This window comes from Oncorhynchus nerka, linkage group LG14 (assembly GCF_034236695.1).
Source record: "Oncorhynchus nerka isolate Pitt River linkage group LG14, Oner_Uvic_2.0, whole genome shotgun sequence".
Lineage (NCBI taxonomy): Eukaryota > Metazoa > Chordata > Actinopteri > Salmoniformes > Salmonidae > Oncorhynchus > Oncorhynchus nerka.
The window spans coordinates 23,167,786-23,191,080 of record NC_088409.1 but is presented as its reverse complement, the minus strand read 5'-3'; the positions used below and the strand labels follow the sequence as shown (position 1 = coordinate 23,191,080).

General features: G+C 45.6%; 1 protein-coding gene across 1 annotated transcript in view; it reads right to left on the bottom strand.

Annotated features, from left to right (window-relative positions):
- Positions 1–331: 331 nt before the first annotated feature.
- The window catches only part of LOC115115001 (sorting nexin-27-like), a 52,859-nt gene continuing 29,895 nt past the window's right edge, over positions 332–23,295 (bottom strand). The window contains exons 12-13 of the mRNA XM_065027786.1: positions 6,628–6,676; positions 332–6,500 (exon numbers count right to left, since the gene is read on the bottom strand). Coding sequence (XP_064883858.1) covers positions 6,433–6,500; positions 6,628–6,676 — 117 coding nt within the window. The 3' untranslated portion in view covers positions 332–6,432. The remainder of the gene's footprint in view (positions 6,501–6,627; positions 6,677–23,295) is intronic.

Genomic DNA, 23,295 nt, shown 5'->3' with positions numbered 1-23,295 from the left:
GAGGAAGAGAGAGCAGCTGGGGGTGGTAATATGTCCATTCTGATTTAAGATGTGTAGAAAATGGTGTAATAGTGTAAATGGTCCATTCTGGATGCAGCAGAAAACCTACTTCTCTTAGATTCTATTTGGCTTCAGTGGAACAATACATTATTATCTCTTCATCACCTGATATCTACCAGGGTGTTTATCAATGAAATAGTCGATGGACAAACACAATCACAGTCTGGTGTCAAGTGCCCCCCACACACACACACACTTTTCATTCTTGGGCACTAGAAACTAGGTAATTGAGATTAGAGTTGGAGACACCAAAGGAGAGAAGACATCAATGTTTTGCATTAATAAATCATTTCATTTAAAATAATATTACAATTCATTACAATAAGTCAACAAGTTAAATTACTAAATGACTTCAGCTTTCATCAATTCAACCCTGTGTGGTTCTCTTCAGATTGTTTTATTTTCTCATTTGCTTGATTTGTCAGACAGGTGAAGATACTGTAGGATATGAGAAGTAGAGCTTAATATCTTAATTAAATAAAGAGTTGACGACGAGGGACAGAGGAGTGTTTGAGAGAGAGCTATCACAGATTACAGGGTGAGATAGCAGAGACATGATTGACAAGTGAAGCAGCCTATGGGAGTGAGACATGATGATCCATTGCGTAAACAGCCTAAGCCTGTTGGAGATTCAGGTCCCACATCAAATCACTCACAGATACAGGAAAACCCATTGGTGTAGCGATGCCTGGAGAAGTGAGTACACCATCATTTTGCCAGAAAATCTTTCATAGAAAAACAACAAATGCATGTTAAGCCCACATCAATGCTTATACCGCACAAGGAGACCATTTTTTAGGTCTGGGAAAAATATAAAATAATATTTTTGGGAGGGTCTAGTTGCCCTTTAAAATAATTAAGCAAATAGCCAAATACCATGTGGCTCGCAGTGTCTGTACTCTACAATGTAGGCCTAGAGTAGAGTACATGTGATTGCAGAGTTTTCAAAAGAAATGCCCTCCAGATTGATACAAATCATAATTATATCATGTAGGCCCAATTTGTAGTCAACATTTAAAGATGCACTATACAGAAATAGCTCCGCCATTTCCTGGTTGCTAAAATTTGAAGTTCGCCTAATTTCAGTTTGTGACAAAACAATAAGTAATTGTAGTCTTTGTACAATCTCAACCTCTGCAATACATTTTCCATAACCAAAACGATTGTATTTTCAGCCGTCTGAAACTGGTGTACAAAACAAAATAAAAGATGCAAAAACTAAACTTAAGAATGGCGAAGCATAGAAATAGTGCACATAGAATAGATCTACCACTTATTAGACTTGCTTTCAATGATGACAGTGACATTTCTATGTGAAATTGTTTGGTTGCAAAGTTACATATTGCAGCTTTCATTTGGAAGTTTTCCTTGGGAAAGCATTTGGAAATGTTCATTCAAAACAGCACATAATGACTGAATTGAGCACTGCAAAGATTCAACCAAGACTTTGGACCAAACTGTTTCAATACCTGGTTTGCTTACCCATTGTTTCTTGATTTGATTCATTGAACCTTTAACTAGGCAAGTCCTACCTACCCTACCAGCTGTGAGCTGCTCCATGGGACAACCAGCTGCGGCTCTTACTGCCATGATATTCAGCTGAAACTTGGCTGTGTGCAGCGCACGCGAATATATTACACGTGCTTTACGATTGTGTAGGCTACTTTCTCTATTGTACCACATACTTGATACCGTTTATACCACCACTACACTACTTTGATACGGATCAGTGGGAATTAAGAAGTGACTATACCCAATGTCAACTGAACAAAAAGTGGGTTTTGTGCATATTTATTTTACTGAACCTTTATTTAAACCTCTGTTTAAACCACTGTTTAAACCTCTGTGGGGTTTAGGGCGTATACCTCCGTTTAGCTCCTACTACACCACTGTTTAAACCTCTGTGGGGTTTGGGCGTATACCTCCTACACCACTGTTTAAACCTCTGTGGGGATTAGGGCGTATACCTCCGTGTAGCTCCTACTACACCACTGTTTAAACCTCTGTGGGGTTTAGGGTGTATACCTCCGTGTAGCTCCTACTACACCACTGTTTAAACCTCTGTGGGGTTTAGGGTGTATACCTCCGTGTAGCTCCTACTACACCACTGTTTAAACCTCTGTGGGGTTTGGGCGTATACCTACTACACCACTGTTTAAACCTCTGTGGGGTTTGGGCGTATACCTCCTACACCACTGTTTAAACCTCTGTGGGGTTTAGGGCGTATACCTCCTACACCACTGTTTAAACCTCTGTGGGGTTTAGGGCGTATACCTCAGTGTAACTCCTACTGCACCACTGTTTAAACCTCTGTGGGGTTTAGGGCGTATATCTACTGCACCACTGTTTAAACCTCTGTGGAGTTTAGGGCGTATACCTCCGTGTAGCTCCTACTGCACCACTGTTTAAAACTCTGTGGGGTTTAGGGCGTATACCTCTGTGTAGCTCCTACTGCACCACTGTTTAAACCTCTGTGGGGTTTAGGGCGTATACCTCTGTGTAGCTCCTACTACACCACTGTTTAAACCTCTGTGGGGTTTAGGGCGTATACCTCAGTGTAACTCCTACTGCACCACTGTTTAAACCTCTGTGGGGTTTAGGGCGTATACCTACTACACCACTGTTTAAACCTCTGTGGGGTTTAGGGCGTATATCTACTGCACCACTGTTTAAACCTCCGTGTAGCTCCTACTGCACCACTGTTTAAAACTCTGTGGGGTTTAGGGCGTATACCTCTGTGTAGCTCCTACTGCACCACTGTTTAAACCTCTGTGGGGTTTAGGGCGTATACCTCTGTGTAGCTCCTACTACACCACTGTTTAAACCTCTGTGGGGTTTAGGGCGTATACCTACTACACCACTGTTTAAACCTCTGTGGGGTTTAGGGCGTATATCTACTACACCACTGTTTAAACCTCTGTGGGGTTTAGGGCGTATACCTCCTACACCACTGTTTAAACCTCTGTGGGGTTCAGGGCGTATACCTCCGTGTTGCTCCTACTACACCACTGTTTAAACCTCTGTGGGGTTTGGGCGTATACCTACTACACCACTGTTTAAACCTCTGTGGGGTTTAGGGCGTATACCTCCGTGTAGCTCCTACTGCACCACTGTTTAAACCTCTCTGGGGTTCAGGGCGTATACCTCCGTGTAGCTCTTACTACACCACTGTTTAAACCTCTGTGGGGTTTAGGGCGTATACCTCCTACACCACTGTTTAAACCTCTGTGGGGTTTGGGCGTATACCTACTACACCACTGTTTAAATCTCTGTGGGGTTTAGGGCGTATACCTCCGTGTAGCTCCTACTGCACCACTGTTTAAACCTCTGTGGGGTTCAGGGCGTATACCTCCGTGTAGCTCCTACTACACCACTGTTTAAACCTCTGTGGGGTTTAGGGCGTATACCTACTACACCACTGTTTAAACCTCTGTGGGGTTTGGGCGTATACCTACTACACCACTGTTTAAACCTCTGTGGAGTTTAGGGCGTATACCTCCGTGTAGCTCCTACTGCACCACTGTTTAAAACTCTGTGGGGTTTAGGGCGTATACCTCTGTGTAGCTCCTACTGCACCACTGTTTAAACCTCTGTGGGGTTTAGGGCGTATACCTCTGTGTAGCTCCTACTACACCACTGTTTAAACCTCTGTGGGGTTTAGGGCGTATACCTCCTACACCACTGTTTAAACCTCTGTGGGGTTTGGGCGTATACCTACTGCACCACTGTTTAAACCTCTGTGGAGTTTAGGGCGTATACCTCCGTGTAGCTCCTACTGCACCACTGTTTAAACCTCTGTGGGGTTCAGGGCGTATACCTCCGTGTAGCTCCTACTACACCACTGTTTAAACCTCTGTGGGGTTTAGGGCGTATACCTCCATGTAGCTCCTACTGCACCACTGTTTAAACCTCTGTGGGGTTTAGGGCGTATACCTACTACACCACTGTTTAAACCTCTGTGGGGTTTAGGGCGTATACCTCCTACACCACTGTTTAAACCTCTGTGGGGTTTAGGGCGTATACCTCCGTGTAGCTCCTACTACACCACTGGGAAACCCTGCTGTAGGTTAACACTGCATTTAAAGATGTGTGTGGTGTTGCATCAGCATCCAATGATAACATCCACCAGATATTGAATCAGGTGTGTTACTGCTTGGCTGGGGCAAAAGCCTGCACCCACAGGCCCTCTGTTAGAATACTGGCCAGCCCTGTTCTATAGGAACTGATCTAGTGTTTCTCAGTGGGAGGGAGTCCCCTGCAGGTCGTTCTGAGTACTGCAGCTTCTTCAGATACACAAGGACCAATATATCAATTGAACCAAAGACTCACCTAAACCAACACCATAGACATATCCTACAGACTGACAATTACAGTGTGTTTCTAAAGCATCACACCTTTTCTCAAGAACAGAAAGACACAAAACATGTAAATCGAGATGCACTTCTGAGTTCAGTGTTATAAACCCACGGTTAGGCATCAGCAAAACAGAAAACTTAGCATAGAATGAATACATATTGAGCTTAACGTGGTCAACATCTTACAGGGTTATTTTTGTGCTATTCTGTCCAATGTATGAAATGTCCACATTAAAAATTATATTTATATGTCTTTAGGAGGTACACAAAACACACAGGTGAAGTAAACATGTTCCTTGTTCAGGTATCTGTCAAGATGGCAGAATACTTTCCTGGGATCCAATTCCTACATGATGAGCATTCTGTGTGTGTGTGTGTTTTTAATGAGAAGGTTTGTGTATTCAAAAATGGCTTCAGGGCAATTTCTGCATCTGAAAACCGAAACAGAACCAGCAGCTGAAACACACATGCTACCCTTGGTTCTGCTCGGCCCAATAGTCACAAATAAAGGAAATGTATGGTTTCTCTCTCTCTCTCTGTAATAGTCTCTTCAGTAGATCTCTTTGAAATGGAGATAGTGGCTACAAACAGGAGATAATATCCATATGTCAATCGGTCTGTGTGGTTCATATGAGTCCAGTCTCTTGTATCATGTGGCCGGTTCCCTCCGTCTGTCTATCTAGACTCATTCTGGGAGTTCAGTTCAGAGTCAGAGAGAAGGGTTGTTTCTACCTCCAGGGTTCCAACCTAGACTCTCACAGCTGTCCATAATCAGTCGACACACACACACAGTTCCTGTTTTAGAACTTTTCAGATGCGTCTCCTCAGTCCATCACCACTAGCCATTTCCTCTTTTAGAACAGGTTCTGTTCCATCACCACTAGCCATTTCCTCTTTTAGAACAGGTTCTGTTCCATCACCACTAGCCTTTCTTCTTTTAGAACAGGTTCTGTTCCATCACCACCAGCCGTTTCCTCTTTTAGAACAGGTTCTGTTCCATCACCACCAGCCGTTTCCTCTTTTAGAACAGGTTCTGTTCTAACACCAGCCATTTCCTCTTTTAGAACAGGTTCTGTTCCATCACCACCAGCCATTTCCTCTTTTAGAACAGGTTCTGTTCCATCACCACTAGCCATTTCCTCTTTTAGAACAGGTTCTGTTCCATCACCACTAGCCTTTCTTCTTTTAGAACAGGTTCTGTTCCATCACCACCAGCCGTTTCCTCTTTTAGAACAGGTTCTGTTCCATCACCACCAGCCGTTTCCTCTTTTAGAACAGGTTCTGTTCCAACACCACCAGCCATTTCCTCTTTTAGAACAGGTTCTGTTCCATCACCACCAGCCATTTCCTCTTTTAGAACAGGTTCTGTTCCATCACCACCAGCCATTTCCTCTTTTAGAACAGGTTCTGTTCCAACACCACCAGCCATTTCCTCTTTTAGAACAGGTTCTGTTCCAGCATCTGTATCCCTCTTTTGTTCTTTTCTTCCACTGCACTCTGTTCCAGTCCAGAGCACCCAATGGCCTTGCACGTGTCAAATCCCTTGTCCAATATCGTCCCAGAGAACCATCTCCTTCATCCAAGCCCACCAAAAGCAGTCAGCCTCCTTAGCCAATAGTCACAGGTCTCCATGGAGTTTTGACCAAAGAGGTGATGCGATGTATGAAGGCATGTATCTACGTTTTTAGAGTTAGTTATTCACCTGTACAAACCTGCTGTATGTTTCTACTGTAGCTTCCTGTTGGCTTGTGTTTATATTGTGTGCTTGGGTTGTATTCAAGGGTTCATGGTGAATAACAGCTTAAGTTGCAGTGTGCGTCATTGTTTCTCCTTCAGTCAGTCCAGAAGTTGTTCAATTGTAGTTTGATGGTGTGTGGTGGTTGTTGATCTGTAGTTGCTGTTAATGGTATGTAGAAGTTGTAGTTTGTAGTTGGTGTAGTAGTAGTTGTGTGAGGACAGGTAGTGGTGGTAGTTCCGGGCCGAACCAGACCAGAGGGACGGATGGAGGAGAGCATGTTTATGAGGTGATGATCTCTCCTCCTAGGTGCCTCCATCCGTTCTGTGTCTCAACAGCTGGAAGATATTCTGAAACAGACACACGGCTCAGGAAACAACAACATGCGCAGGCTGGCAAAAATGGACATGGACAGACATACACACACACACACGCACAGGCCCAGAGGCAGGCAAAGCCTTACCTTGCTACACATACCTTCTTTACTGCAGTTCTTATTGTCCTTATCCACAGTCTCCTCTTCCACCTGGAGACACACAATATTACACAACATTCTCATTAAACAATATCAGTGGACAACATTCCAAAGGTATTAGCCAGTGAAATGTGTAGCATAAGACTGCTGGTTAGACAGTACATGGCAGTATAAGACTGCTGGTTAGACAGTACATGGCAGTATAAGACTGCTGGTTAGACAGTACATGGCATTATAAGACTGCTGGTTAGACAGTACATGGCAGTATAAGACTGCTGGTTAGCCAGCAGACAGTACATGGCAGTATAAGACTGCTGGTTAGAGAGTACATGGCAGTATAAGACTGCTGGTTAGCCAGTACATGGCATTATAAGACTGCTGGTTAACTAGTAGACAGTACATGGCATTATAAGACTGCTGGTTAACTAGTAGACAGTACATGGCATTATAAGACTGCTGGTTAGACAGTACATGGCAGTATAAGACTGCTGGTTAGACAGTACATGGCAGTATAAGACTGCTGGTTAGACAGTACATGGCAGTATAAGACTGCTGGTTAGACAGTACATGGCAGTATAAGACTGCTGGTTAGCCAGCAGACAGTACATGGCAGTATAAGACTGCTGGTTAGAGAGTACATGGCAGTATAAGACTGCTGGTTAGCCAGTACATGGCATTATAAGACTGCTGGTTAACTAGTAGACAGTACATGGCATTATAAGACTGCTGGTTAACTAGTAGACAGTACATGGCATTATAAGACTGCTGGTTAGCCAGTACATGGCAGTATAAGACTGCTGGTTAGACAGTACATGGCATTATAAGACTGCTGGTTAGCCAGTACATGGCATTATAAGACTGCTGGTTAACTAGTAGACAGTACATGGCATTATAAGACTGCTGGTTAACTAGTAGACAGTACATGGCATTATAAGACTGCTGGTTAGCCAGTAGAAAGTACATGGCATTATAAGACTGCTGGTTAGCCAGTAGACAGTACATGGCAGTATAAGACTGCTGGTTAGCCAGTAGACAGTACATGGCAGTATAAGACTGCTCGTTAGCCAGTAGACAGTACATGGCATTATAAGAATGCTGGTTAGCCAGTAGACAGTACATGGCATTATAAGACTGCTGGTTAGACAGTAGACAGTACATGGCATTATAAGACTGCTGGTTAGCCAGTATATGGCATTATAAGACTGCTGGTTAGACAGTACATGGCATTATAAGACTGCTGGTTAGACAGTACATGGCATTATAAGGCTGCTGGTGAGCCAGTAGACAGTACATGGCATTATAAGACTGCTGGTTAGACAGTAGACAGTACATGGCATTATAAGACTGCTGGTTAGCCAGTATATGGCATTATAAGACTGCTGGTTAGACAGTACATGGCATTATAAGACTGCTGGTTAGACAGTACATGGCATTATAAGACTGCTGGTTAGACAGTACATGGCATTATAAGACTGCTGGTTAGACAGTACATGGCATTATAGGACTGCTGGTTAGACAGTACATGGCATTATAAGACTGCTGGTTAGACAGTACATGGCATTATAAGACTGCTGGTTAGACAGTACATGGCATTATAAGACTGCTGGTTAGACAGTACATGGCATTATAAGACTGCTGGTTAGACAGTACATGGCATTATAAGACTGCTGTTTAGACAGTACATGGCATTATAAGACTGCTGGTTAGACAGTACAAGACTGCTGGTTAGCCAGCAGACAGTACATGGCAGTATAAGACTGCTGGTTAGCCAGTAGACAGTACATGGCAGTATAAGACTGCTAGTGAGCCAGTAGACAGTACATGGCAGCATAAGACTGCTGGTTAGCCAGTAGACAGTACATGGCAGCATAAGACTGCTGGTGAACCAGTAGACAGTACATGGCAGTATAAGACTACTGGTGAGCCAGTAGAAAGTACATGGCAGTATAAGACTGCTGGTGAGCCAGTAGACAGTACATGGCAGTATAAGACCGCTGGTTAGCCAGTAGACAGTACATGGCAGCATAAGACTGCTGGTTAGCCAGTAGACAGTACATGGCAGCATAGGACTGCTGGTTAGCCAGTAGACAGTACATAGCAGCATAAGACTGCTGGTTAGCCAGTACATTTACATTTACATTTAAGTCATTTAGCAGACGCTCTTATCCAGAGCGACTTACAAATTGGAGACAGTACATGGCAGTAAAAGACTGCTGGTTAGCCAGTACATGGCAGCATAAGACTGCTGGTTAGCTAGTACATGGCAGCATAAGACTGCTGGTTAGCCAGTAGACAGTACATGGCAGCATAAGAATGCTGGTTAGCCAGTAGACAGTACATGGCAGCATAAGACTGCAGGTTATTGAGTAGACAGTACATGGCAGCATAAGACTGCTGGTTAGCCAGTAGACAGTACATGGCAGCATAAGACTACTGGTTAGCCAGTACATGGCAGCATAAGACTACTGGTTAGCCAGTACATGGCAGCATAAGACTACTGGTTAGCCAGTACATGGCAGCATAAGACTACTGGTTAGCCAGTACATGGCAGCATAAGACTACTGGTTAGCCAGTACATGGCAGCATAAGACTACTGGTTAGCCAGTACATGGCAGCATAGGACTACTGGTTAGCCAGTACATGGCAGCATATGACTGCTGGTAAGCCAGTACATGGCAACATAAGACTGCTGGTTAGCTAGTACATGGCAGAATAGGACTGCTGGTTAGCCAGTAGACAGTACATGGCAGCATAAGACTGCTGGTTAGCGAGTAGACAGTACATGGCAGTATAAGACTGCTGGTTAGCCAGTAGACAGTACATGGCAGCATAAGACTGCTGGTTAGCCAGTAGACAGTACATGGCACCATAAGACTGCTGGTTAGCCAGTACATGGCACCATAAGACTGCTGGTTAGTGAGTAGAAAGTACATGTCACCATAAGACTGCTGGTTAGCCAGTAGACAGTACATGGCAGCATAAGACTGCTGGTTAGCCAGTACATGACAGCATAAGACTACTGGTTAGCCAGTACATGGCATCATAAGACTACTGGTTAGCCAGTACATGGCAGCATAAGACTGCTGGTTAGCCAGTAGACAGTACTTGGCAGCATAAGACTGCTGGTTAGCCAGTAGACAGTACACGGCAGCATAAGACTGTTGGTTAGCCAGTAGACAGTACACGGCAGCATAAGACTGTTGGTTAGCCAGTAGACAGTACACGGCAGCATAAGACTGCTGGTAAGCGAGTAGACAGTACACGGCAGTATATGACTGCTGGTTAGCCAGTAGACAGTACACGGCAGTATAAGACTGCTGGTTAGCCAGTAGACAGTACACGGCAGTATAAGACTGCTGGTAAGCCAGTAGACAGTGCATGGCAGTATAAGACTGCTGGTTAGCCAGTAGACAGTACATGGCATTATAAGACTGCTGGTTAGCCAGTACATGGCATTATAAGACTGCTGGTTAGACAGTACATGGCATTATAAGACTGCTGGTTAGACAGTACATGGCATTATAAGACTGCTGGTTAGACAGTACATGGCATTATAAGGCTGCTGGTGAGCCAGTAGACAGTTCATGGCATTATAAGACTGCTGGTTAGCCAGTAGACAGTACATGGCATTATAAGACTGCTGGTTAGACAGTACATGGCATTATAAGACTGCTGGTTAGACAGTACATGGCATTATAAGACTGCTGGTTAGACAGTACATGGCATTATAAGACTGCTGGTTAGACAGTACATGGCATTATAAGACTGCTGGTTAGACAGTACATGGCATTATAAGACTGCTGGTTAGACAGTACATGGCATTATAAGACTGCTGGTTAGACAGTACATGGCATTATAAGACTGCTGGTTAGACAGTACATGGCATTATAAGACTGCTGGTTAGACAGTACATGGCATTATAAGACTGCTGGTTAGACAGTACATGGCATTATAAGACTGCTGGTTAGACAGTACATGGCATTATAAGACTGCTGGTTAGCCAGCAGACAGTACATGGCAGTATAAGACTGCTGGTTAGACAGTAGACAGTACATGGCAGCATAAGACTGCTGTTTAGCCAGTAGACAGTACATGGCAGCATAAGACTGCTGGTGAGCGAGTAGACAGTACATGGCAGTATAAGACTGCTGGTGAGCCTGTAGACAGTACATGGCAGTATAAGACTGCTGGTGAGCCAGTAGAAAGTACATGGCAGTATAAGACTGCTGGTGAGCCAGAAGACAGTACATGGCAGTATAAGACTGCTGGTTAGCCAGTAGACAGTACATGGCAGTATAAGACTGCTGGTGAGACAGTAGACAGTACATGGCAACATAAGACTGCTGGTGAGCCAGTAGACAGTACATGGCAGCATAAGACTGCTGGTGAGCCAGTAGACAGTACATGGCAGCATAAGACTGCTGGTGAGCCAGTAGACAGTACATGGCAGCATAAGACTGCTGGTGAGCCAGTAGACAGTACATGGCAGCATAAGACTGCTGGTTAGCCAGTAGACAGTACATGGCAGTATAAGACTGCTGGTTAGCCAGTAGACAGTACATGGCAGTATAAGACTGCTGGTTAGCCAGTAGACAGTACATGGCAGCAAAAGACTGCTGGTTAGACAGTAGACAGTACATGGCAGCATAAGACTGCTGTTTAGCCAGTAGACAGTACATGGCAGCATAAGACTGCTGGTGAGCGAGTAGACAGTACATGGCAGTATAAGACTACTGGTGAGCCAGTAGACAGTACATGGCAGTATAAGACTGCTGGTGAGCCTGTAGACAGTACATGGCAGTATAAGACTGCTGGTGAGCCAGTAGAAAGTACATGGCAGTATAAGACTGCTGGTGAGCCAGTAGACAGTACATGGCAGTATAAGACTGCTGGTTAGCCAGTAGACAGTACATGGCAGTATAAGACTGCTGGTGAGACAGTAGACAGTACATGGCAGCATAAGACTGCTGGTTAGCCAGTAGACAGTACATGGCAACATAAGACTGCTGGTGAGCGAGTAGACAGTACATGGCAGTATAAGACTGCTGGTTAGCCAGTAGACAGTACATGGCAGCATAAGACTGCTGGTTAGCCAGTAGACAGTACATGGCAGCATAGGACTGCTGGTTAGCCAGTAGACAGTACATAGCAGCATAAGACTGCTGGTTAGCCAGTAGACAGTACATGGCAGTAAAAGACTGCTGGTTAGCCAGTACATGGCAGCATAAGACTGCTGGTTAGCTAGTACATGGCAGCATAAGACTGCTGGTTAGCCAGTAGACAGTACATGGCAGCATAAGACTGCTGGTTATTGAGTAGACAGTACATGGCAGCATAAGACTGCTGGTTAGCCAGTAGACAGTACATGGCACCATAAGACTGCTGGTTAGCCAGTAGACAGTACATGGCACCATAAGACTGCTGGTTAGCGAGTAGAAAGTACATGCCACCATAAGACTGCTGGTTAGCCAGTAGACAGTACATGGCAGCATAAGACTACTGGTTAGCCAGTACATGACAGCATAAGACTACTGGTTAGCCAGTACATGGCAGCATAAGACTACTGGTTAGCCAGTACATGGCAGCATAAGACTACTGGTTAGCCAGTACATGGCAGCATAAGACTACTGGTTAGTGAGTAGAAAGTACATGCCACCATAAGACTGCTGGTTAGCCAGTAGACAGTACATGGCAGCATAAGACTGCTGGTTAGCCAGTACATGACAGCATAAGACTACTGGTTAGCCAGTACATGGCATCATAAGACTACTGGTTAGCCAGTACATGGCAGCATAAGACTGCTGGTTAGCCAGTAGACAGTACTTGGCAGCATAAGACTGCTGGTTAGCCATTAGACAGTACACGGCAGCATAAGACTGCTGGTTAGCCAGTAGACAGTACACGGCAGCATAAGACTGTTGGTTAGCCAGTAGACAGTACACGCCAGCATAAGACTGCTGGTTAGCGAGTAGACAGTACACGGCAGTATATGACTGCTGGTTAGCCAGTAGACAGTACACGGCAGTATAAGACTGCTGGTTAGCCAGTAGACAGTACACGGCAGTATAAGACTGCTGGTTAGCCAGTAGACAGTACACGACAGTATAAGACTGCTGGTTAGCCAGTAGACAGTACACGACAGTATAAGACTGCTGGTTAGCCAGTAGACAGTACACGGCAGTATAAGACTGCTGGTTAGCCAGTAGACAGTACACGGCAGTATAAGACTGCTGGTTAGCCAGTAGACAGTACACGGCAGTATAAGACTGCTGGTTAGCCAGTAGACAGTACACGGCAGTATAAGACTGCTGGTTAGCCAGTAGACAGTACACGGCAGTATAAGACTGCTGGTTAGCCAGTAGACAGTACACGGCAGTATAAGACTGCTGGTTAGCCAGTAGACAGTACACGGCAGTATAAGACTGCTGGTTAGCCAGTAGACAGTACACGGCAGTATAAGACTGCTGGTTAGCCAGTAGACAGTACATGGCAGTAAAAGACTGCTGGTTAGCAAGTACATGGCAGCATAAGACTGCTGGTTAGCTAGTACATGGCAGTATAAGACTGCTGGTTAGCCAGTAGACAGTACATGGCAGTATAAGACTGCTGGTTAGCCAGTAGACAGTACATGGCATTATAAGACTGCTGGTTAGACAGTACATATCATTATAAGACTGCTGGTTAGACAGTACATGGCATTATAAGACGGCTGGTTAGACAGTACATGGCATTATAAGACTGCTGGTTAGACAGTACATGGCATTATAGGACTGCTGGTTAGACAGTACATGGCATTATAAGACTGCTGGTTAGACAGTACATGGCATTATAAGACTGCTGGTTAGACAGTACATGGCATTATAAGACTGCTGGTTAGACAGTACATGGCATTATAAGACTGCTGGTTAGCCAGCAGACAGTACATGGCAGTATAAGACTGCTGGTTAGCCAGTAGACAGTACATGGCAGCATAAGACTGCTGGTGAGCCAGTAGACAGTACATGGCAGTATAAGACTACTGATGAGCCAGTAGAAAGTACATGGCAGTATAAGACTGCTGGTGAGCCAGTAGACAGTACATGGCAGTATAAGACTGCTGGTGAGCCAGTAGACAGTACATGGCAGCATAAGACTGCTGGTTAGCCAGTAGACAGTACATGGCAGCATAAGACTGCTGATTAGCCAGTAGACAGTACATGGCAGCATAAGACTGCTGGTTAGCCAGTAGACAGTACATGGCAGTATAAGACTGCTGGTTAGCCAGTAGACAGTACATGGCAGTATAAGACTGCTGGTTAGCCAGTAGACAGTACATGGCAGCATAAGACTGCTGGTGAGCCAGTAGACAGTACATGGCAGCATAAGACTGCTGGTTAGCCAGTAGACAGTACATGGCAGTATAAGACTGCTGATTAGCCAGTAGACAGTACATGGCAGTATAAGACTGCTGGTTAGCCTGTAGACAGTACATGGCAGTATAAGACTGCTGGTGAGCCAGTAGAAAGTACATGGCAGTATAAGACTGCTGGTGAGCCAGTAGACAGTACATGGCAGTATAAGACTGCTGGTTAGACAGTAGACAGTACATGGCAGCATAAGACTGCTGGTGAGACAGTAGACAGTACATGGCAGCATAAGACTGCTGGTTAGCCAGTAGACAGTACATGGCAACATAAGACTGCTGGTGAGCGAGTAGACAGTACATGGCAGTATAAGACTGCTGGTTAGCCAGTAGACAGTACATGGCAGCATAAGACTGCTGGTTAGTCAGTAGACAGTACATGGCAGCATAGGACTGCTGGTGAGCCAGTAGACAGTACATAGCAGCATAAGACTGCTGGTTAGCCAGTAGACAGTACATGGCAGTAAAAGACTGCTGGTTAGCCAGTACATGGCAGCATAAGACTGCTGGTTAGCTAGTACATGGCAGCATAAGACTGCTGGTTAGCCAGTAGACAGTACATGGCAGCATAAGACTGCTGGTTATTGAGTAGACAGTACATGGCAGCATACGACTACTGGTTAGCCAGTAGACAGTACATGGCAGCATAAGACTGCTGGTTATTGAGTAGACAGTACATGGCAGCATAAGACTACTGGTTAGCCAGTACATGACAGCATAAGACTACTGGTTAGCCAGTACATGGCAGCATAAGACTACTGGTTAGCCAGTACATGGCAGCATAAGACTACTGGTTAGTGAGTAGAAAGTACATGCCACCATAAGACTGCTGGTTAGCCAGTAGACAGTACATGGCAGCATAAGACTGCTGGTTAGCCAGTACATGACAGCATAAGACTACTGGTTAGCCAGTACATGGCATCATAAGACTACTGGTTAGCCAGTACATGGCAGCATAAGACTGCTGGTTAGCCAGTAGACAGTACTTGGCAGCATAAGACTGCTGGTTAGCCATTAGACAGTTCACGGCAGCATAAGACTGTTGGTTAGCCAGTAGACAGTACACGCCAGCATAAGACTGCTGGTTAGCGAGTAGACAGTACACGGCAGTATATGACTGCTGGTTAGCCAGTAGACAGTACACGGCAGTATAAGACTGCTGGTTAGCCAGTAGACAGTACACGGCAGTATAAGACTGCTGGTTAGCCAGTAGACAGTACACGGCAGTATAAGACTGCTGGTTAGCCAGTAGACAGTACACGGCAGTATAAGACTGCTGGTTAGCCAGTAGACAGTACACGGCAGTATAAGACTGCTGGTTAGCCAGTAGACAGTACACGGCAGTATAAGACTGCTGGTTAGCCAGTAGACAGTACATGGCAGTAAAAGACTGCTGGTTAGCAAGTACATGGCAGCATAAGACTGCTGGTTAGCTAGTACATGGCAGTATAAGACTGCTGGTTAGCCAGTAGACAGTACATGGCAGTATAAGACTGCTGGTTAGCCAGTAGACAGTACATGGCATTATAAGACTGCTGGTTAGACAGTACATGGCATTATAAGACTGCTGGTTAGACAGTACATGGCATTATAAGACGGCTGGTTAGACAGTACATGGCATTATAAGACTGCTGGTTAGACAGTACATGGCATTATAGGACTGCTGGTTAGACAGTACATGGCATTATAAGACTGCTGGTTAGACAGTACATGGCATTATAAGACTGCTGGTTAGACAGTACATGGCATTATAAGACTGCTGGTTAGACAGTACATGGCATTATAAGACTGCTGGTTAGCCAGCAGACAGTACATGGCAGTATAAGACTGCTGGTTAGCCAGTAGACAGTACATGGCAGCATAAGACTGCTGGTGAGCCAGTAGACAGTACATGGCAGTATAAGACTACTGATGAGCCAGTAGAAAGTACATGGCAGTATAAGACTGCTGGTGAGCCAGTAGACAGTACATGGCAGTATAAGACTGCTGGTGAGCCAGTAGACAGTACATGGCAGCATAAGACTGCTGGTTAGCCAGTAGACAGTACATGGCAGCATAAGACTGCTGATTAGCCAGTAGACAGTACATGGCAGCATAAGACTGCTGGTTAGCCAGTAGACAGTACATGGCAGTATAAGACTGCTGGTTAGCCAGTAGACAGTACATGGCAGTATAAGACTGCTGGTTAGCCAGTAGACAGTACATGGCAGCATAAGACTGCTGGTGAGCCAGTAGACAGTACATGGCAGCATAAGACTGCTGGTTAGCCAGTAGACAGTACATGGCAGTATAAGACTGCTGATTAGCCAGTAGACAGTACATGGCAGCATAAGACTGCTGGTTAGCCAGTAGACAGTACATGGCAGTATAAGACTGCTGGTTAGCCAGTAGACAGTACATGGCAGTATAAGACTGCTGGTTAGCCAGTAGACAGTACATGGCAGCAAAAGACTGCTGGTTAGACAGTAGACAGTACATGGCAGTATAAGACTGCTGATTAGCCAGTAGACAGTACATGGCAGCATAAGACTGCTGGTTAGCCAGTAGACAGTACATGGCAGTATAAGACTGCTGGTTAGCCAGTAGACAGTACATGGCAGTATAAGACTGCTGGTTAGCCAGTAGACAGTACATGGCAGCAAAAGACTGCTGGTTATACAGTAGACAGTACATGGCAGCATAAGACTGCTGTTTAGCCAGTAGACAGTACATGGCAGCATAAGACTGCTGGTGAGCGAGTAGACAGTACATGGCAGCATAAGACTGCTGATTAGCCAGTAGACAGTACATGGCAGCATAAGACTGCTGGTTAGCCAGTAGACAGTACATGGCAGTATAAGACTGCTGGTTAGCCAGTAGACAGTACATGGCAGTATAAGACTGCTGGTTAGCCAGTAGACAGTACATGGCAGCATAAGACTGCTGGTGAGCCAGTAGACAGTACATGGCAGCATAAGACTGCTGGTTAGCCAGTAGACAGTACATGGCAGTATAAGACTGCTGATTAGCCAGTAGACAGTACATGGCAGCATAAGACTGCTGGTTAGCCAGTAGACAGTACATGGCAGTATAAGACTGCTGGTTAGCCAGTAGACAGTACATGGCAGTATAAGACTGCTGGTTAGCCAGTAGACAGTACATGGCAGCAAAAGACTGCTGGTTAGACAGTAGACAGTACATGGCAGCATAAGACTGCTGTTTAGCCAGTAGACAGTACATGGCAGCATAAGACTGCTGGTGAGCGAGTAGACAGTACATGGCAGTATAAGACTACTGGTGAGCCAGTAGACAGTACATGGCAGTATAAGACTGCTGGTTAGCCTGTAGACAGTACATGGCAGTATAAGACTGCTGGTGAGCCAGTAGAAAGTACATGGCAGTATAAGACTGCTGGTGAGCCAGTAGACAGTACATGGCAGTATAAGACTGCTGGTTAGACAGTAGACAGTACATGGCAGCATAAGACTGCTGGTGAGACAGTAGACAGTACATGGCAGCATAAGACTGCTGGTTAGCCAGTAGACAGTACATGGCAACATAAGACTGCTGGTGAGCGAGTAGACAGTACATGGCAGTATAAGACTGCTGGTTAGCCAGTAGACAGTACATGGCAGCATAGGACTGCTGGTGAGCCAGTAGACAGTACATAGCAGCATAAGACTGCTGGTTAGCCAGTAGACAGTACATGGCAGTAAAAGACTGCTGGTTAGCCAGTACATGGCAGCATAAGACTGCTGGTTAGCTAGTACATGGCAGCATAAGACTGCTGGTTAGCCAGTAGACAGTACATGGCAGCATAAGACTGCTGGTTATTGAGTAGACAGTACATGGCAGCATACGACTACTGGTTAGCCAGTAGACAGTACATGGCAGCATAGGACTGCTGGTGAGCCAGTAGACAGTACATAGCAGCATAAGACTGCTGGTTAGCCAGTAGACAGTACATGGCAGTAAAAGACTGCTGGTTAGCCAGTACATGGCAGCATAAGACTGCTGGTTAGCTAGTACATGGCAGCATAAGACTGCTGGTTAGCCAGTAGACAGTACATGGCAGCATAAGACTGCTGGTTATTGAGTAGACAGTACATGGCAGCATAAGACTACTGGTTAGCCAGTACATGACAGCATAAGACTACTGGTTAGCCAGTACATGGCAGCATAAGACTACTGGTTAGCCAGTACATGGCAGCATAAGACTACTGGTTAGTGAGTAGAAAGTACATGCCACCATAAGACTGCTGGTTAGCCAGTAGACAGTACATGGCAGCATAAGACTGCTGGTTAGCCAGTACATGACAGCATAAGACTACTGGTTAGCCAGTACATGGCATCATAAGACTACTGGTTAGCCAGTACATGGCAGCATAAGACTGCTGGTTAGCCAGTAGACAGTACTTGGCAGCATAAGACTGCTGGTTAGCCATTAGACAGTTCACGGCAGCATAAGACTGTTGGTTAGCCAGTAGACAGTACACGCCAGCATAAGACTGCTGGTTAGCGAGTAGACAGTACACGGCAGTATATGACTGCTGGTTAGCCAGTAGACAGTACACGGCAGTATAAGACTGCTGGTTAGCCAGTAGACAGTACACGGCAGTATAAGACTGCTGGTTAGCCAGTAGACAGTACACGGCAGTATAAGACTGCTGGTTAGCCAGTAGACAGTACACGGCAGTATAAGACTGATGGTTAGCCAGTAGACAGTACACGGCAGTATAAGACTGCTGGTTAGCCAGTAGACAGTACACGGCAGTATAAGACTGCTGGTTAGCCAGTAGACAGTACACGGCAGTATAAGACTGCTGGTTAGCCAGTAGACAGTACTTGGCAGCATAAGACTGCTGGTTAGCCATTAGACAGTTCACGGCAGCATAAGACTGTTGGTTAGCCAGTAGACAGTACACGCCAGCATAAGACTGCTGGTTAGCCAGTAGACAGTACTTGGCAGCATAAGACTGCTGGTTAGCCATTAGACAGTTCACGGCAGCATAAGACTGTTGGTTAGCCAGTAGACAGTACACGCCAGCATAAGACTGCTGGTTAGCGAGTAGACAGTACACGGCAGTATATGACTGCTGGTTAGCCAGTAGACAGTACACGGCAGTATAAGACTGCTGGTTAGCCAGTAGACAGTACACGGCAGTATAAGACTGCTGGTTAGCCAGTAGACAGTACACGGCAGTATAAGACTGCTGGTTAGCCAGTAGACAGTACACGGCAGTATAAGACTGCTGGTTAGCCAGTAGACAGTACACGGCAGTATAAGACTGCTGGTTAGCCAGTAGACAGTACACGGCAGTATAAGACTGCTGGTTAGCCAGTAGACAGTACACGGCAGTATAAGACTGCTGGTTAGCCAGTAGACAGTACACGGCAGTAGAAGACTGCTGGTTAGCCAGTAGACAGTACATGGCAGTAAAAGACTGCTGGTTAGCAAGTACATGGCAGCATAAGACTGCTGGTTAGCTAGTACATGGCAGCATAAGACTGCTGGTTAGCCAGTACATGGCAGTATAAGACTGCTGGTTAGCCAGTAGACAGTACATGGCAGCATAAGACTGCTGTTTAGCCAGTAGACAGTACATGGCAGCATAAGACTGCTGGTGAGCGAGTAGACAGTACATGGCAGTATAAGACTACTGGTGAGCCAGTAGACAGTACATGGCAGTATAAGACTGCTGGTGAGCCTGTAGACAGTACATGGCAGTATAAGACTGCTGGTGAGCCAGTAGAAAGTACATGGCAGTATAAGACTGCTGGTGAGCCAGTAGACAGTACATGGCAGTATAAGACTGCTGGTTAGCCAGTAGACAGTACATGGCAGTATAAGACTGCTGGTGAGACAGTAGACAGTACATGGCAGCATAAGACTGCTGGTTAGCCAGTAGACAGTACATGGCAACATAAGACTGCTGGTGAGCGAGTAGACAGTACATGGCAGTATAAGACTGCTGGTTAGCCAGTAGACAGTACATGGCAGCATAAGACTGCTGGTTAGCCAGTAGACAGTACATGGCAGCATAGGACTGCTGGTTAGCCAGTAGACAGTACATAGCAGCATAAGACTGCTGGTTAGCCAGTAGACAGTACATGGCAGTAAAAGACTGCTGGTTAGCCAGTACATGGCAGCATAAGACTGCTGGTTAGCTAGTACATGGCAGCATAAGACTGCTGGTTAGCCAGTAGACAGTACATGGCAGCATAAGACTGCTGGTTATTGAGTAGACAGTACATGGCAGCATAAGACTGCTGGTTAGCCAGTAGACAGTACATGGCACCATAAGACTGCTGGTTAGCCAGTAGACAGTACATGGCACCATAAGACTGCTGGTTAGCGAGTAGAAAGTACATGCCACCATAAGACTGCTGGTTAGCCAGTAGACAGTACATGGCAGCATAAGACTACTGGTTAGCCAGTACATGACAGCATAAGACTACTGGTTAGCCAGTACATGGCAGCATAAGACTACTGGTTAGCCAGTACATGGCAGCATAAGACTACTGGTTAGCCAGTACATGGCAGCATAAGACTACTGGTTAGTGAGTAGAAAGTACATGCCACCATAAGACTGCTGGTTAGCCAGTAGACAGTACATGGCAGCATAAGACTGCTGGTTAGCCAGTACATGACAGCATAAGACTACTGGTTAGCCAGTACATGGCATCATAAGACTACTGGTTAGCCAGTACATGGCAGCATAAGACTGCTGGTTAGCCAGTAGACAGTACATGGCAGCATAAGACTGCTGGTTATTGAGTAGACAGTACATGGCAGCATAAGACTGCTGGTTAGCCAGTAGACAGTACATGGCACCATAAGACTGCTGGTTAGCCAGTAGACAGTACATGGCACCATAAGACTGCTGGTTAGCGAGTAGAAAGTACATGACACCATAAGACTGCTGGTTAGCCAGTAGACAGTACATGGCAGCATAAGACTACTGGTTAGCCAGTACATGACAGCATAAGACTACTGGTTAGCCAGTACATGGCAGCATAAGACTACTGGTTAGCCAGTACATGGCAGCATAAGACTACTGGTTAGCCAGTACATGGCAGCATAAGACTACTGGTTAGTGAGTAGAAAGTACATGCCACCATAAGACTGCTGGTTAGCCAGTAGACAGTACATGGCAGCATAAGACTGCTGGTTAGCCAGTACATGACAGCATAAGACTACTGGTTAGCCAGTACATGGCATCATAAGACTACTGGTTAGCCAGTACATGGCAGCATAAGACTGCTGGTTAGCCAGTAGACAGTACTTGGCAGCATAAGACTGCTGGTTAGCCATTAGACAGTACACGGCAGCATAAGACTGCTGGTTAGCCAGTAGACAGTACACGGCAGCATAAGACTGTTGGTTAGCCAGTAGACAGTACACGCCAGCATAAGACTGCTGGTTAGCGAGTAGACAGTACACGGCAGTATATGACTGCTGGTTAGCCAGTAGACAGTACACGGCAGTATAAGACTGCTGGTTAGCCAGTAGACAGTACACGGCAGTATAAGACTGCTGGTTAGCCAGTAGACAGTACACGACAGTATAAGACTGCTGGTTAGCCAGTAGACAGTACACGACAGTATAAGACTGCTGGTTAGCCAGTAGACAGTACACGGCAGTATAAGACTGCTGGTTAGCCAGTAGACAGTACACGGCAGTATAAGACTGCTGGTTAGCCAGTAGACAGTACACGGCAGTATAAGACTGCTGGTTAGCCAGTAGACAGTACACGGCAGTATAAGACTGCTGGTTAGCCAGTAGACAGTACACGGCAGTATAAGACTGCTGGTTAGCCAGTAGACAGTACACGGCAGTATAAGACTGCTGGTTAGCCAGTAGACAGTACACGGCAGTATAAGACTGCTGGTTAGCCAGTAGACAGTACACGGCAGTATAAGACTGCTGGTTAGCCAGTAGACAGTACATGGCAGTAAAAGACTGCTGGTTAGCAAGTACATGGCAGCATAAGACTGCTGGTTAGCTAGTACATGGCAGTATAAGACTGCTGGTTAGCCAGTAGACAGTACATGGCAGTATAAGACTGCTGGTTAGCCAGTAGACAGTACATGGCATTATAAGACTGCTGGTTAGACAGTACATGGCATTATAAGACTGCTGGTTAGACAGTACATGGCATTATAAGACGGCTGGTTAGACAGTACATGGCATTATAAGACTGCTGGTTAGACAGTACATGGCATTATAGGACTGCTGGTTAGACAGTACATGGCATTATAAGACTGCTGGTTAGACAGTACATGGCATTATAAGACTGCTGGTTAGACAGTACATGGCATTATAAGACTGCTGGTTAGACAGTACATGGCATTATAAGACTGCTGGTTAGACAGTACATGGCATTATAAGACTGCTGGTTAGCCAGCAGACAGTACATGGCAGTATAAGACTGCTGGTTAGCCAGTAGACAGTACATGGCAGCATAAGACTGCTGGTGAGCCAGTAGACAGTACATGGCAGTATAAGACTACTGATGAGCCAGTAGAAAGTACATGGCAGTATAAGACTGCTGGTGAGCCAGTAGACAGTACATGGCAGTATAAGACCGCTGGTGAGACAGTAGACAGTACATGGCAGTATAAGACTGCTGGTGAGACAGTAGACAGTACATGGCAGTATAAGACTGCTGGTGAGACAGTAGACAGTACATGGCAGTATAAGACTGCTGGTTAGCCAGTAGACAGTACATGGCAGCATAAGACTGCTGGTGAGCCAGTAGACAGTACATGGCAGCATAAGACTGCTGGTTAGCCAGTAGACAGTACATGGCAGCATAAGACTGCTGATTAGCCAGTAGACAGTACATGGCAGCATAAGACTGCTGGTTAGCCAGTAGACAGTACATGGCAGTATAAGACTGCTGGTTAGCCAGTAGACAGTACATGGCAGTATAAGACTGCTGGTTAGCCAGTAGACAGTACATGGCAGCATAAGACTGCTGGTGAGCCAGTAGACAGTACATGGCAGCATAAGACTGCTGGTTAGCCAGTAGACAGTACATGGCAGCAAAAGACTGCTGGTTAGACAGTAGACAGTACATGGCAGCATAAGACTGCTGTTTAGCCAGTAGACAGTACATGGCAGCATAAGACTGCTGGTGAGCGAGTAGACAGTACATGGCAGTATAAGACTGCTGGTTAGCCTGTAGACAGTACATGGCAGTATAAGACTGCTGGTGAGCCAGTAGAAAGTACATGGCAGTATAAGACTGCTGGTGAGCCAGTAGACAGTACATGGCAGTATAAG